We start from the raw sequence: 14002 nt of genomic DNA, 5'->3' as shown, positions 1-14002 counted from the left end.
GTGAGGTATCGAGGAGTAGAGAGCCTCGAGATCAATACTGCCAAGATATGTGCCCTCGTCCAGGCTCAATCCCTCGATCCTCCTCAGCAGGTCTGTAGTGTCCCGGGTATAAGATGGAAGACTCATAACAAAAGGTTTCAATATTTTGTCTATGTAGATCCCCACATTTTGTGACAGTGAGTCTACCCCCGACACAATAGGTCTCCCTTTCAAGGGATTAGTACCCTTATGCACCTTAGGGAGTGAGTAGAAAGTGGCTAGGCGAGGGAACCTTGGCAGTAAAAATTCCATCTCTCCTTCACTAATGAGAAATTCATCTTTAGCTTTGGTCACAACCTGCTATTGGCACTGTCTACTGAAGAAATACCAGCGAGACTACGGGACGACAGACTGGTGAGATACAACCGGTTTTATTTTCATACATCCCGGCTGGGAGTGTGTAGGTTGAGCTGAATTGTGGACTGGTGTAAATACTGATTGTACTGTACTTGTTTTCTGTTATGTGGGGTTCTTTTGTGTTTTTAGAAAATTGAATAAAAGTAGAGTTTTAAAGGTGTACACCCCTAATATATTGATTTAACTCACCGTGAGGGTGGAGAATTTTTTGTCTGTGGTGAAGACACAGATATTGGTTGATTGTCTTTACTGTACACTGATGAAGCATGGGAACTAGAGTTCAGTGAACGTCGAGCCCACTTAGGTTAGTCCAAAAACGAGTGTGTGGCATTTGACTAGCGGTGGCTGAAGAAGTTGGATGCAGTCCTAGGGAGCCCTGGAAAACACGGTACTTGTTTTCTGTTATGTGGGGTTCTTTTGTGTTTTTAGAAAATTGAATAAACGTAGAGTTTTAAAGGTGTACACCCCTAATATATCAATCAGTGTACAGTATGTACAGAAAGTATATACTCCAAAAATAAAAGCAAAGATGATAGCAACAGAGTCTCGAGAAATAACCACACTACTTTTGTATTATGTGGCCTTAATGTTTTTTTTTTCTTATTTTTAACATTTTTTAGGCTTTGTTCCCAATTGTGGAACCTAGCACGGAAAAGCAGCCGCCTCATTATATAGACACCCGCTAATAAAGATCATGATCATTATTAGCCATCTATATAATAAGTCGGCCACTTTTGCCCAATAGGTTCCTGGAGTGGGAACATAGTCTTAAACGTATCCAGGAAAATCCCAGTCTTGTAATTATTACTATAGCACATATATGTAGCTTACATACATATTTGTGAATGGTACCAACTACCAGGGGCATAACTACCACTGTAGCAGCCATAGCTGCTGCTATGAGGCTCTGTGGCCCACTCCTGCAATACTCTGGGCCCCCTGATCTGTCATTACTTATAGAACCCGGGAGGGGGGTCAAATGTTTGCCATTTCTAGTTACGCCCCTGCCCACTACCCTATATATACTGTGTACATTACACATTTATGTTAGTTTCATGAGTCATTTACACTAGAAACAATTATTCAATAATTAACTTTTTTTTTTAATCTAGAAATCGGTGCTGGTGGGATCCAGTCCAGGCTTTGATTGCAGTGATGTCCTGACAGACACTGATCCCAATGTGATGCTTACATCTATGCACCGCAGTTCCAGACCTCTGACAGGTAATCCCTGAACAGAAAATTCAAGAACGTTTCCAATGAAAATACAGTAAAATTTTCACAACCCATTCAGTGTAAGGGTATGTTCACACTGAGCAAATCAGGCGGAATTCCTGTCTCAGTGTGTCATTGCCTGTCTATAGGAGAGCGCCCGCTCCTCTGCTGCCACGCCCCTCCACTCAAAGAAGTGACAAAGAGGCGCGTTCTTCCATAGTGGCAATCTCATGCGCGGCACCCTTGTCTGGCAGTTTTGAATTATGTTGGTATCACAGCTTGATTTCGATTATCTTGAACCACTTTAAAGCGACTCTGTACCCACTATCTGTCCCCCCCAAACCACTTGTACCTTCGGATAGCTGCTTTTAATCCAAGATCTGTCCTGGGGTCCGTTTGGCAGGTGATGCAGTTATTGTCCTAAAAAACATCTTTTAAACTTGCAACCCCGTGCCAGCCTAATGCATACACACACAATCTAGGCCACTCCCGTAGGGCACGAAGCTGCCAGTTTAAAAGTTGTTTTTTTAGCACAATAACTGGAGCCCAGGACAGGTCTTGGATTAAAAGCAGCTATCTGAAGGTACAATTGGTTTTGGGGGGACAGATTGTGGGTACAGAGTCGCTTTAATGATCCGAAAAAGTGTTGCCTAAAAACTAAGGGATAGATTTATATAACATGCTGTTCAGTGAAACTGGCTCAGTTGCCCCTAGCAACCAATCAGATTCCACCTTTCATTCCTCACAGACTCTTTGGAAAATGAATATTGGCATCTGATTGGTCGCTAGGGGCAACTGAGCCAGTTTCACTTTACACCATGTTTGATAAATCTCCCTCAGTGCTCTCTGGTGCGCCCTCTGTCCGTGTCAGGAACTGTCCAGAGCAGCAGTTAATCCCCATAGAAAACCTCTGCTGCTTTGGACAGTTTCATTTTTGCAAACTCTTTGTCATATGCACTTTAAGGCCATGTTCACATGGCGTAAGACAACAGCCGGGTCACAGAACGTCCGGTGTTAAAGAAGATCATCCCGGCCGGTACTGCAGTACCAGCCAGATGATCTTCACCACGAATGAATTCAGATGCGGGTGCATCAGTGTGCGCATCCGAATTCCCTGCTGCGCACAATGGAGCATGCGGCCGGAGCCACGCGCTTTATTGTGTGCACTGACAGGTTCTCTGTGGCTGCTATTCAATGAAAAATGGCATGTCAGTTTTTTTGCTGCACTGTTAGCAATCCCGGCTGAAGTGTATACTATGTGTATACACTTCGGGCGGGATTACCTCAGCTGCAGAACAATGTAGGTAAAATATTAATCACAGCCGTTGTTGCCGTTGCAATTTACTTACGTTGTGTGAACATAAGGTTTACAGCAGTATATGTGAAAACTAAGGTTAAAAGGGTTATCCAGTGCTCCAAAAACTTGGCCACTTTCCCCCTACTGTTGTCTCCAGATTGGGTGGGGTTTCAAACTCAGTTCCATTGAAGTAAATGGAGCTTAATTGCAAACTACACCTGAACTGGAGACAAGAGAGGGGGAAAAGTGGCCATGTTTTTGTAGCCCTGGATAACCCCTTTAAGTACTCTCTGAGCTCTCTATCACATGTGGATAGACACAATTTACTACATGCGTCCAGTCACAGTAAAGAATTATACCCCTTTTTTCTTATACAGGTGGTAGAAGTGGTATTTGCTGGCCTACCTTTGCCTCTGGTCAAAACGGGGCAACTTCACACCCAAATGCAGGAACAATGAGTTATAATGCGATCACTGGCCTCATGACCGTGGATGGTAAATTATTATCATTATTTTTTTTATATATTATAGTCACCTTCTATTTGCCTGTTAGTGTAGATTATTTATATTGCTGCAATAAAATGTTGGAATTATTGTTTCATCTTAAGATACAACATTTGTGGGCTACAAATCTGTGTGTTCTGGACAATCCAATGTAATGTTCATGACCAACCCAGAAAGTGAAGATTTGCAGCACCCAGTGCAAGTCTCCAGAATAACCATGTTGGACAGTTCAGAGAATCAGAAAGTCTTTATCCATCGCCCAGATGTAGGGTAAGTAGCCATATTGAGGTGATAAATTGTAGAATTGAACGGAGAGGGCAGCACTCTCTATTATTCAACCAACTTGGATGCCTTCTGGACTATGCCAAGTTTTGAAGCATGTGAGAGGTTTCCCCCTGGATCCAGAGTCTACAAAAAACTCAACCGGAGCTGGAGAGAATCTTTGTTGAGTTCTAAGATGATAAGTAAGCCCTATTATCTTTCCTTGTCTCCTTCTCTGCGTTCAGTTATCATATAGCTTCTTGATACCTAAACAAGTCTCTGTATCATGGAAGAGCAGTCTGTAGTATAGCAGTAAAGATTTCCTTTGTTTGCGAGTACAAATGTCCAGTTTTGAGGGGAACCCAGAGTAAAGATCAGAATCAACACCCTGCTTATGGTGCCACCATGGGCTAAAGTGTATGGGGTTAGTTTCTCCATCCATCCCAATTTTATGTCCTTTGAGCCAATTCTATGCCCCAGTGCAGTTGTCTCTCTGTAAGAGTCCCATAGAAAACACATGGTCTGACTACATGATGCAAATGCCGCTCACCCAGATAGGAAGTCGGGTGGATGTGAGGTATGTGAAGTGTCTAACAGTAATATAGGTCCATCTATGTAGCGGAGATGTGACATGATTGGTTTTTCAGTATCCTCCTCCATGCAGGCGCAGGTCCAAGGGGTAATAGTGATATAAAATATCATATCATTTATTAAAAGAATTATGCCAACGACACAACGCGTTTCCAGACCGGTCCGGTCTCTTTATCAAGTGTCTAAGACACTTCACCACTTTCTTTCACCACTTCAGCCCTGTCTGAATTACGCTATGGAGCTCTGTCTTATATTTTGTTTTTAACGATTGTTTTTTGTCTTGTTACTACAGCAAAGCCAACCCATCTGACTGTGTAGATATGACATGTGATGCTAAAAGGAAGTCTCTATTGAAAGACCTGGATGGTTCTTTCCTTGGATACATTGGGTCTGTAGTTCCACAATCAGAATATCAGTGGGAAGGAGACAGAAGATACGGTCTGGGAGACTACAGGATTCCTAAAGTAATGCTGACTGCCCTGAATGGAAGTCGTATCCCTGTGTCACAGGTGGCACCATACAAAGGTAAAGATCCTAAGACTCTAGAAACCGTACATAGTTTTTAAAATCATTTAAAATATATGACCAGGTTGTCACCTAAACAACAACTGCAGTTACTGGTCGCCACTGATCCTGGCACCTCTTAGTTGATTAAATAAGCTGCGACCTTATGGGAAGTTAGCAGACAATTTATAGCAAGGGTCAAGCCTAAGCACCAGATACAGGTGCTGTCACTTGTACTGAGCTGTGTTAGGCAGGGTTCAAACATGGCCTTTTTGTTGCATTTGTGATGAGTTTCTGCAGCAATTTTCTAGCGAATATGCAGCAAATGTACCCGCAATCTGCCCTCCCTTGGAAAATAACGGTATCACCTGCCAAACAGACCCCAGGACAGATCTTGGATTAGAAGCAGCTATCTGAAGGTACCTTCAGTGGTTTGGGGAGGGCAGATTGTGGGTACAGAGTCACTTTAAAGTTGTGATTTTGCAAAAAATGCAATAAAATAGCCATTTGTGAACGCGATCTCAGCCAAAAACAAGGCCGCAGGGCTCGCGTGATCACCATGGCCTCTTCAGTCCATTTTAGACCAATAATTTAGCAGCTTAAGTGCTGGAATGTTCTATTTTTTGGTTTCTTGTATGCTGGATTAAGTCCACCTAGAGCACGATTTTATAGACAGTCCTGCTTGATCCAGCTATATACCTACCCACTCCTTGTTGTACATAATATTGTACTTCCCCTCAGTATTGTGTCTTTACTTCTCTCAGGGGTTATCAGGGATAATACATGTGTATACATGCCGACCTGGGAAAGCTACAAGTGCAGCGGCCTGAACTATGAGATGCTGGTTATTGAGAGTCTGGATCCTGACACTGAGACAAGACGCCTCTCGCCTGTAGCTGTGCTGGCCGATGGATTTGTGGACCTCATCAATGGTATGTGGGATTTTATTATTATGATTAATATGCTTATTTATATACACAGAGATACTCCTCGTATTCATTCTGATAGCTTTATTGTACTTTTCTATCATTTATTCCTAGGGCCCCAAGACCATGGCTGGTGTGCTGGATACACCTGTCAGAAGAGGGTCTCATTGTTTCACGCTGTAGTGGCTACAAACAAGACATATCAGGTTTTCTTTACCAGCACGAGCCCCCAGAAACTGCGACTGAAACTGCTCAACACAAACAACACAAAAGTAAGAACCAACCAGATCATCATCACTGCTCTCAGAAAGGGGGGGGGGGGGGGGGGGTTAATACTACATCACATTTCACTATTTTCTTTAAAGGGTTTGTCTCTTGTAGATAAGCTCTACTATGTTTTCTATGTAGCGACCTTACAGGATATTGTAGTATGGCTAGATAGATGGATGGCTAGAAGAATGGGGTATGCTATAAGTGGCTGTTGGAGGGGACCCCAATCACATGACCACTTTCTTTCACATCCATGGGTTATAATAGGGCATTTGTGTCCATGCACCATATTACAAATCAATGTTGTCTTGTACCCTTGTTTGCTCCAAGTTCTTCCATACAGAGTACATGCACATATCAATACTATGTATACCTGGAGCTCTACCTAAAGTCATGTAATGGGAATATCCATTGCTCTTTTTTCTACTTCATTCCAGCAATTTACCATTGACTTAATTACATTTCTTTTATTGTAGTCTGTTCTCTTGGGAATCTATTACTCAAACCCTCAGCGACTGGATGTCTATGTTAATAATCTCTATGTGAGTCCTACAAATGTACAGTGGAAGGGATCAGATTATACCTTGCAGGAACCTACTTATCAGGGTAAGCTCTCGCTCATTTCTTCACCACATCTGTATAGGAATCACTGAAATTTTTTTTATTGATATCTAATCAATCAAAAATAGAAAATTGCTGCAGCAAACTGCAAGCGCCAGGACTCACCATATATACTAATCCGGCGTACACACAATTTTTTTTTAATAGGGTGGCGGCATGTCAAAATTTTGGACATGTCACAAGTTGGTTAAGTGATAGTTCTCTCTGTCTGTAGAATGTTCATTGTAGCTAAATATTAGACAAATTTGAGATGAATAAAGAGACAAATGTGAGACATTCCTCGCTATTTCCATTAGTTTCTTCTCCTCACTCAGAAATCAACCCTGCTTCTGTCGATGACATACAGACATGTTACCTATTTCAGAACTGTACTGTACATTAGTTTGCTGATATTGTAAATCTTGTCATTTCTTCTGATAGGACAATACATGCCTCAGCTCAACTCATCAGTTTTAGGCGAAAACTACTTTGACAAGGACTATAACATGCTGTACGTCCTGGTCAGAGGATCCACCTCAATCGATATACGCACATCTCCTCTCATTGTTATCTCGTTTAATATGCCGGCAATGACCGAGGATCAGTTTTATGGTGATAATCTTGTCAAGAACCTTGCGATTTTCTTGAAGATCCCAGCAAACAAAATTCGTATTACAAAGATAATTAGGGAAGGTTCCAGACGCCGAAAGAGAGCTGCAGGAGGACTATCTGTATCAGTGGAAATTGCCGATCCACCAACACAACAAATCAACTCTACTTCTTCTAATGCAACAAGTAAGTAGGAGACTTTTACTGCTGTCGATAAGACAACCCAAAACCTTCTTATTGTGCCATATGCTTAGAATATGCATGTTTTATAAGTGGATTCTAAAATGCAAGAATAAATATGTCCACACACAATAATAAAAGTGAATACAGTTTACTTAAGTGTTAAAAGCAAGAAAAATATATACAAATACAAAGCTAAGTCAGATACAGTACAACAGGGATACTCAGTACCCAGTAGTATATAGCCCCCCTGTGTGCTCTCCCTGTAGTATATAGTCCCCCTGTGCTCTTCCCAGTAGTATACAGTCCCCCTTTGTGCTCCCTCAGTAGTTTATAGCCCCCCAGTGCGCTCCCCCAGTAGTATATAGTCCCCCTGAGTGCTCCCCCAGTAGTATATAGCCCCCCCTGTGCGCTCTCACAGTAGAATATAGTCCCCCTGTGCTCCCCTAGTAGTATATAGCACTCCTGCTGTGTGCTCCCCCAGTTATATAGCCCCCCTGTGCTCCCCCTCCCATATAGCATATAACATTAAAAAAAACCACTTATACTCACCTGGTTCCGAGTGTCTTCTCTTTTCTTCCCCTCTTGTGGCTGCACTGCAGTAGTCACAAAAAGCCGCTTTCCCCTGGCGTCAGCGATCCAGTGACGTCACTCAAGCACCGAAACCAGAGACAGGACAGAGCAGCCTCTTGTGACCGCTGCGGCCACAAGAATGACTGACAGGGAGGGAGCTGATGGTTCCCTCTCTGGCAGTGCTGCTCCTGCATGGTAACTACGAGCCAGACCCATTCTTCTGGGCACCTGGGAGAGCTGACTTTACACACTATCTCCAAAAAGTTCAAAGAGTTGGGGTACGAATCCATGACATTCCTTTCCTGTCCGCAAATTTGCAGATGTTGTGGACGGGAAAGGAATGTCATGGATTCGTTCCCCACCCCGTGAAACTCATTGAACTTTTTGAAGATGTGTGTAAAGTCAGCTTTCCCAGGTGTCCAGGTGTGAATGCCCCCTTACACAATGTGAAAAAGTGACGACTTTCTGAATGCATTGCATGTGTTAACAATACCCACAGGTTTTTTAGATCTACAGCAAGTTCTGGATTACCATAATCTTTTAAAGGAACACTACACCTAGGAATTAAAGGGCTTGTCGAAAGTAGATAGTCAATGTCCAATAGCTGCAAGAGATCAAGAGGGCTAGAGAACCAACCAGGCTCTTCTCATGTTGTATTTAATTTTTTTTTTTTGGTTCCTGTACTTTATCTTAGTGTATTGTGATTTTCCAGTAACAATTTTCTGGTCTTTTTCTTTAGCTGGACTGACATATACAGATTTTCAGAGCATGAGCCAAACCCTGGCATCGGCCGCTATTAATGGAAGTCTCAGCTCTCAGTTGAACGTCACTGTCTCATCAATGTCTGTTTCTCAACCAGTCCCATCTCCTAGTGATCCTGCCTGGAGTCAGGTACTTACTCCCTGCTCCTATTCTGTTATCAGAACATTCCATTACGGCATTATAATGTATTAACTATGTATTAGGACATTGCTGTAAGCAGACACAACCCCCCACTATACAACACAATAACATATCTGATGTGATGTCTTTCAGGTGGCAGCTTCTGATGTTAACAGAACCCAGGCATCTACTGGAAGTTATTTGGCTACTGTATCTGCACTCAAAGTTGTTCAAGAACCTGTGGCTGGGCTTGCCGGACAATTCCTTTACCAGCAGCCATCTGTAATGGCTGTAGATTCCAACGTAAGTACTGTGACTATATCTTACCCTACATTATAGATTGTGAAAGATGTCTCGAAAGCCCTGCTAACACCTTGATATCCTATGACTGCCCTGTCCAAACCAAAGTTGAATCTACACAAATGAGCATATCGACCAACAAAACACAGCAATCACTGAGCTCAGGGAGATCAGTGAAAAAATTCCAATGAAGTACCCAATCAAGAGTCTCTATTGATGCCCCCTAAAAAATTTTAATATGCAAAAAAAGAGTCTGTGGAGTCTCGGTTGCGAGTCTCAAAATACGAGAATAGCCAGATATCACTAGCCTGTAGCCAAGGGGTGCCTCCAGATGGGGAGAGAACCACACCACCCTGATAGGTAGTCCTTTAAGTCCCACTTGGTTGTAAGTATTGGAACATAAATAGGGAAACACCAGGGTGGCCCCTTTTGCATCAAAGTCTAACTCGGTTACATTACAAGAGTTAACCAAGGAAGGCATCCATCCACAGACAGCTGTTTTGGGGTATTTGCCCCTCATCAGTGTGGAGCAGGATTCTGGACAGTAAAAATGTAAATATGCAAAAAAGGAGTCCGTGGAGCCTCAGTTGTGAGTCTCAAAACACGGGAATAAACGGACATATACATCCAGTACCCAATAAATGCCCTGTCAGAACCATTTTAAGGATTTATGGATCTAGTATGATTTATTAGGGAACTGCATTGTGCGAAGTACCCCAATACAATGTTATTATTGGACTCCCCAGTATGTTAGGCGATCTAATTTCCAATAATAGGCCTGCATAGCTGTAGACAATCAGTCAGAAGAGTACAGAATACCATCTAAGGCAAATTACATTAAGAGCCTTTACTGGAGATCTACTTTACACCGACCAAGAGTGCTAATGACTCTGAAGAGCATATCCTCCATCCTGGCTCAGAAGCAATACTACACACAATGCCCATGAACAAAAGTGGTGCTGTTTCTGGAAGAAGCCTTGTTTTTCCAATGTGCATGACATGTTTTATTTCTTGCTCATGTATTCTGTCACTCTGTCAATTTCTAGGGGAACTGCGTCTCCGTAAGTGCAAGTGCCATGACACTGACAGCGACCCTGAAATACTCAAATGGCACCATTGTCAGCAATGGATTGAATGGAACTGTGACCATCCCATTCAACAGCTGTTGGGCTAACTACACCGACCTTGTACTCATGCTGCCAGGTAGAGTTTCAATCCTTTTATTTTTTATTTTTATTTTTTTGTATGGGCTGCTACTATATCTATAATAAACAGTGAAGTGTAACCCTTTACCCTCTGGAGTGTAAATCCCATGGATGTATGCAGAAAAAGTCTTTTAAATAGTCAGGGAATTTCAATGGTAATCTCGCACTAGATTTATGCTGCCTTTAATAAGGGCAGCATAAACTAGTGACAGAAATGGTGAACAGATCAGTGCATTACTTACTGTACATTATTCTGCTCAGCCGTTCTCCTTATATGCAGGAGAATAGGATTCTTGCTGCACGCCTCCCCTCCGCCCTCCAGCTGCTGATTGACAGTTAACTGCCTATACACAGCATAAATAGATAACTGCCAATCAGCAGCTGGTGGGTGGAGTTTTCTGCTACTCATGAATACCCAGGGCTACTGAGCTCATGCACATAATGAAGAGGACTACTTATTGTCCTTGTTATTCAGAAGGATATCTCCAAATCAGCTACACAGAACAATTTAAGTGATACATCATTCTGTTCAGCTTCTCTGTTTCTAATTCATGCTACCCTTAGGTAGGACAACATAAACCTACTCTTAAGAAAAAAAAAGTGCAACCTCTTTTTCATTGTGAACAACCCCTTTAAGGCATGTCAGAAGATGGAAGTCTGTCATTAGGTGCACACCCAGATTTTTTTACCTGTGACAGGGGGTCCCTTAGTGATCTGGTGAAGCTGCCCTAATATTTAATAGATTCCCAGTCCCTGTCTGTCCAACTTGATAGCTGGTGGTGGTAGCAATGGTGCAAGTTGGTCATTGTTAGGCTCTTTCTTTTTCTGTACTGCAGTGCATGCTGGCAAATAAGTAGAAAATGTTTCCTACGGGCCAGTTGAGGCATCAAACACCATACCAGTCCCTTAAATTAATTCAGACCCCAAAAATAAATGAATCTTTAGGCTAGACCCTCTAAAAATCAAACCCCAGGCTAAACCTTCTTAAAGTGTTCCTGTAAGTCAGCCTTGACCTGTCGCGGCTCGCATTTCATTTGCCTTTGGAACTTCAGTTCAACGCTGGGTCAGTAATACACATGACCCCAATTGTATGAAAATGTGGATTGCGTGCATACTTAAACGTTACGATTGCATGCTGCGCCAGGTCCATATTTCCTGACAGGTACACTTTAATAAATCAGACCTCAAAAGTAACAACTTAAGCGAATCAGACCTTATACCAGACCTCCTTTATAAATTAGACCTCAGACTAAACCCCTAAGGAAAATGAGACCTCACACCAGACCTCCTACGTGAATTAGACCTCAAGGCGATTATTGGCCGTATTCGGCCTTTACGGACAATAATCGTCCCGTGTAATAGAAGGCAACGATCAGCCGACATGAACGATATCGGCTGATCATTGCTTACCTAGCAGCGATCTTCTGCTGTCGCTCCGTGGAATAGGAGCAATGGCAGCAGACCGCCACTATCTTCTATGGGCTGCCCGGACAATCTACTGGCACTCACCCTCTTGCTGCCGCTGCATGACATCCTTAATAAATCTGAGCCAGACTACACAGCCTAAATAAATCAGACCTCATACCAGGCCCCCAACTAAAACCCAAGATCAATCCACTCAAATTATTCAACCTGCCTGACTCCAATATAGATACAGGACACAAGAACAGACAGGACACAGGTGTTTTTTCTAACTCCTTTCACCTCTGGATAAATCCTCCCCACTATGTTTTGGTGCTGTTTGGCAGTAGGGACAGGTGCCGTGGCATTGGTACCTAAAGTAGTAAGGCCGAGGATCAGTGAGGATGATGAAAACAGCTTTACAAACTGGATTTGCAGGACAGGGATAATGATAGAAGAATTTGACAGAAAAAAAGGACATTATTTATTTTCTCATGTTTATTGCAGGAACTGGATACAAGCTTGAATTTGTGCTAAATAATGTCAATGTACAGACCAGATCATTTGATGCCAGAGCTGCAACAGACACCACCACTGCCCCCACCACTGCCCCCACCACTACGTCCAGCAATACCACGTCCAGCACCACTCGAAGCACAACTAAAAATTCGGGTAACCAAATTCCAGATGCTGCTGTCGCCATATTCAGTCCATTCCAGGCATTGTTAACTTTGGCTGTCACATTATTTACCTTGAATCTATTATTGGAGACATAAAGAATAATACACAGGTGAGATATATTGTTCATGTTTTGTTTTTGTAAACAGCCATGAAGGTTATGTAAAGCAGCTCTTTGGTACCATCTTTTAGCGGTAACTTACCCTTCAAGCCAATGTTTCTGTCCCATTGAGAAGCCTTAGAACATGATTGGGGATTTAAGCCTGAAAACTCCCAGAAGGAGAAGTGACCATTTGGTAGCTAGCTGCTTTAACAGTACAAGGCGGCGTGTATTCAATACATTCTTTTTATACAGAATCTCCTGCCCTTCGTATACGGAATCCCCTGCACTTCTTATACGGAATCCCTTACCCTTCTTATACGGAATCCCCTGCACTTCTTATACGGAATCCCCTGCACTTCTTATACAGAATCCCCTGCCCTTCTTATACAGTATCCCCTGCCCTTCTTATACAGAATCCCCTGCCCTTCTTATACAGAATCCCTTACCCTTCTTATACAGAATCCCCTACCCTTCTTATACAGAATCCCTTACCCTTCTTATACAGAATCCCCTGCCCTTCTTATACAGAATCCCCTGCCCTTCTTATACAGAACACCCCTACCCTTCTTATACAGAATCCCCTGCCCTTCTTATACAGAATCCCTTACCCTTCTTATACAGAATCCCTTACCCTTCTTATACAGAATCCCCTGCCCTTCTTATACAGAATCCCTTACCCTTCTTATACAGAGTCCTCTGCCCTTCTTATACAGAATCCCTTACCCTTCTTATACAGAATCCCCTGCCCTTCTTATACAGAATCCCCTGCCCTTCTTATACAGAACACCCCTACCCTTCTTATACAGAACACCCCTACCCTTCTTATACAGAATCCCCTGCCCTTCTTATACAGAATCCCTTACCCTTCTTATACAGAATCCCCTACCCTTCTTATACAGAATCCCCTGCCCTTCTTATACAGAATCCCTTACCCTTCTTATACAGAATCCCCTGCCCTTCTTATACAGAACACCCCTACCCTTCTTATACAGAATCCCCTGCCCTTCTTATACAGAATCCCTTACCCTTCTTATACAGAATGTCTTACCCTTCTTATACAGAGTCCTCTGCCCTTCTTATACAGAATCCCTTACCCTTCTTATACAGAATCCCTTACCCTTCTTATACAGAATCCCCTGCCCTTCTTATACAGAATCCCTTACCCTTCTTATACAGAATCCCTTACCCTTCTTATACAGAATCCCCTGCCCTTCTTATACAGAACACCCCTACCCTTCTTATACAGAATCCCCTGCCCTTCTTATACAGAACACCCCTACCCTTCTTATACAGAATCCCCTGCCCTTCTTATACAGAATCCCCTGCCCTTCTTATACAGAACACCCCTACCCTTCTTATACAGAACACCCCTACCCTTCTTATACAGAATCCCCTGCCCTTCTTATACAGATTCTCTTACCCTTCTTATACAGAATGTCTTACCCTTCTTATACAGAGTCCTCTGCCTTTCTTATACAGAATCCCTTACCCTTCTTATACAGAGTCCT

The 14002-nt window shown here is 42.8% G+C and overlaps 1 protein-coding gene across 1 annotated transcript in view; it reads left to right on the top strand.

The window, feature by feature from the left end:
- Nucleotides 1-14002, top strand: part of LOC138784114 (fibrocystin-L-like) — a 93508-nt gene that overhangs the window by 77189 nt on the left and 2317 nt on the right. Inside the window, exons 65-76 of the mRNA XM_069959630.1 lie at nucleotides 1509-1620; nucleotides 3286-3402; nucleotides 3516-3681; nucleotides 4556-4788; nucleotides 5532-5699; nucleotides 5808-5965; nucleotides 6440-6569; nucleotides 7005-7358; nucleotides 8665-8816; nucleotides 8961-9110; nucleotides 10154-10310; nucleotides 12221-12503. Of these exons, the coding sequence (XP_069815731.1) occupies nucleotides 1509-1620; nucleotides 3286-3402; nucleotides 3516-3681; nucleotides 4556-4788; nucleotides 5532-5699; nucleotides 5808-5965; nucleotides 6440-6569; nucleotides 7005-7358; nucleotides 8665-8816; nucleotides 8961-9110; nucleotides 10154-10310; nucleotides 12221-12489 (2166 nt within the window). The 3' untranslated portion in view covers nucleotides 12490-12503. The remainder of the gene's footprint in view (nucleotides 1-1508; nucleotides 1621-3285; nucleotides 3403-3515; nucleotides 3682-4555; nucleotides 4789-5531; nucleotides 5700-5807; nucleotides 5966-6439; nucleotides 6570-7004; nucleotides 7359-8664; nucleotides 8817-8960; nucleotides 9111-10153; nucleotides 10311-12220; nucleotides 12504-14002) is intronic.

The sequence above is a fragment of the Dendropsophus ebraccatus genome, chromosome 2 (genome assembly GCF_027789765.1).
Source record: "Dendropsophus ebraccatus isolate aDenEbr1 chromosome 2, aDenEbr1.pat, whole genome shotgun sequence".
Classification (NCBI taxonomy): domain Eukaryota; kingdom Metazoa; phylum Chordata; class Amphibia; order Anura; family Hylidae; genus Dendropsophus; species Dendropsophus ebraccatus.
The sequence above is the reverse complement of the archived record's forward strand: the minus strand, read 5'-3'. Positions and strand labels throughout refer to the sequence as shown.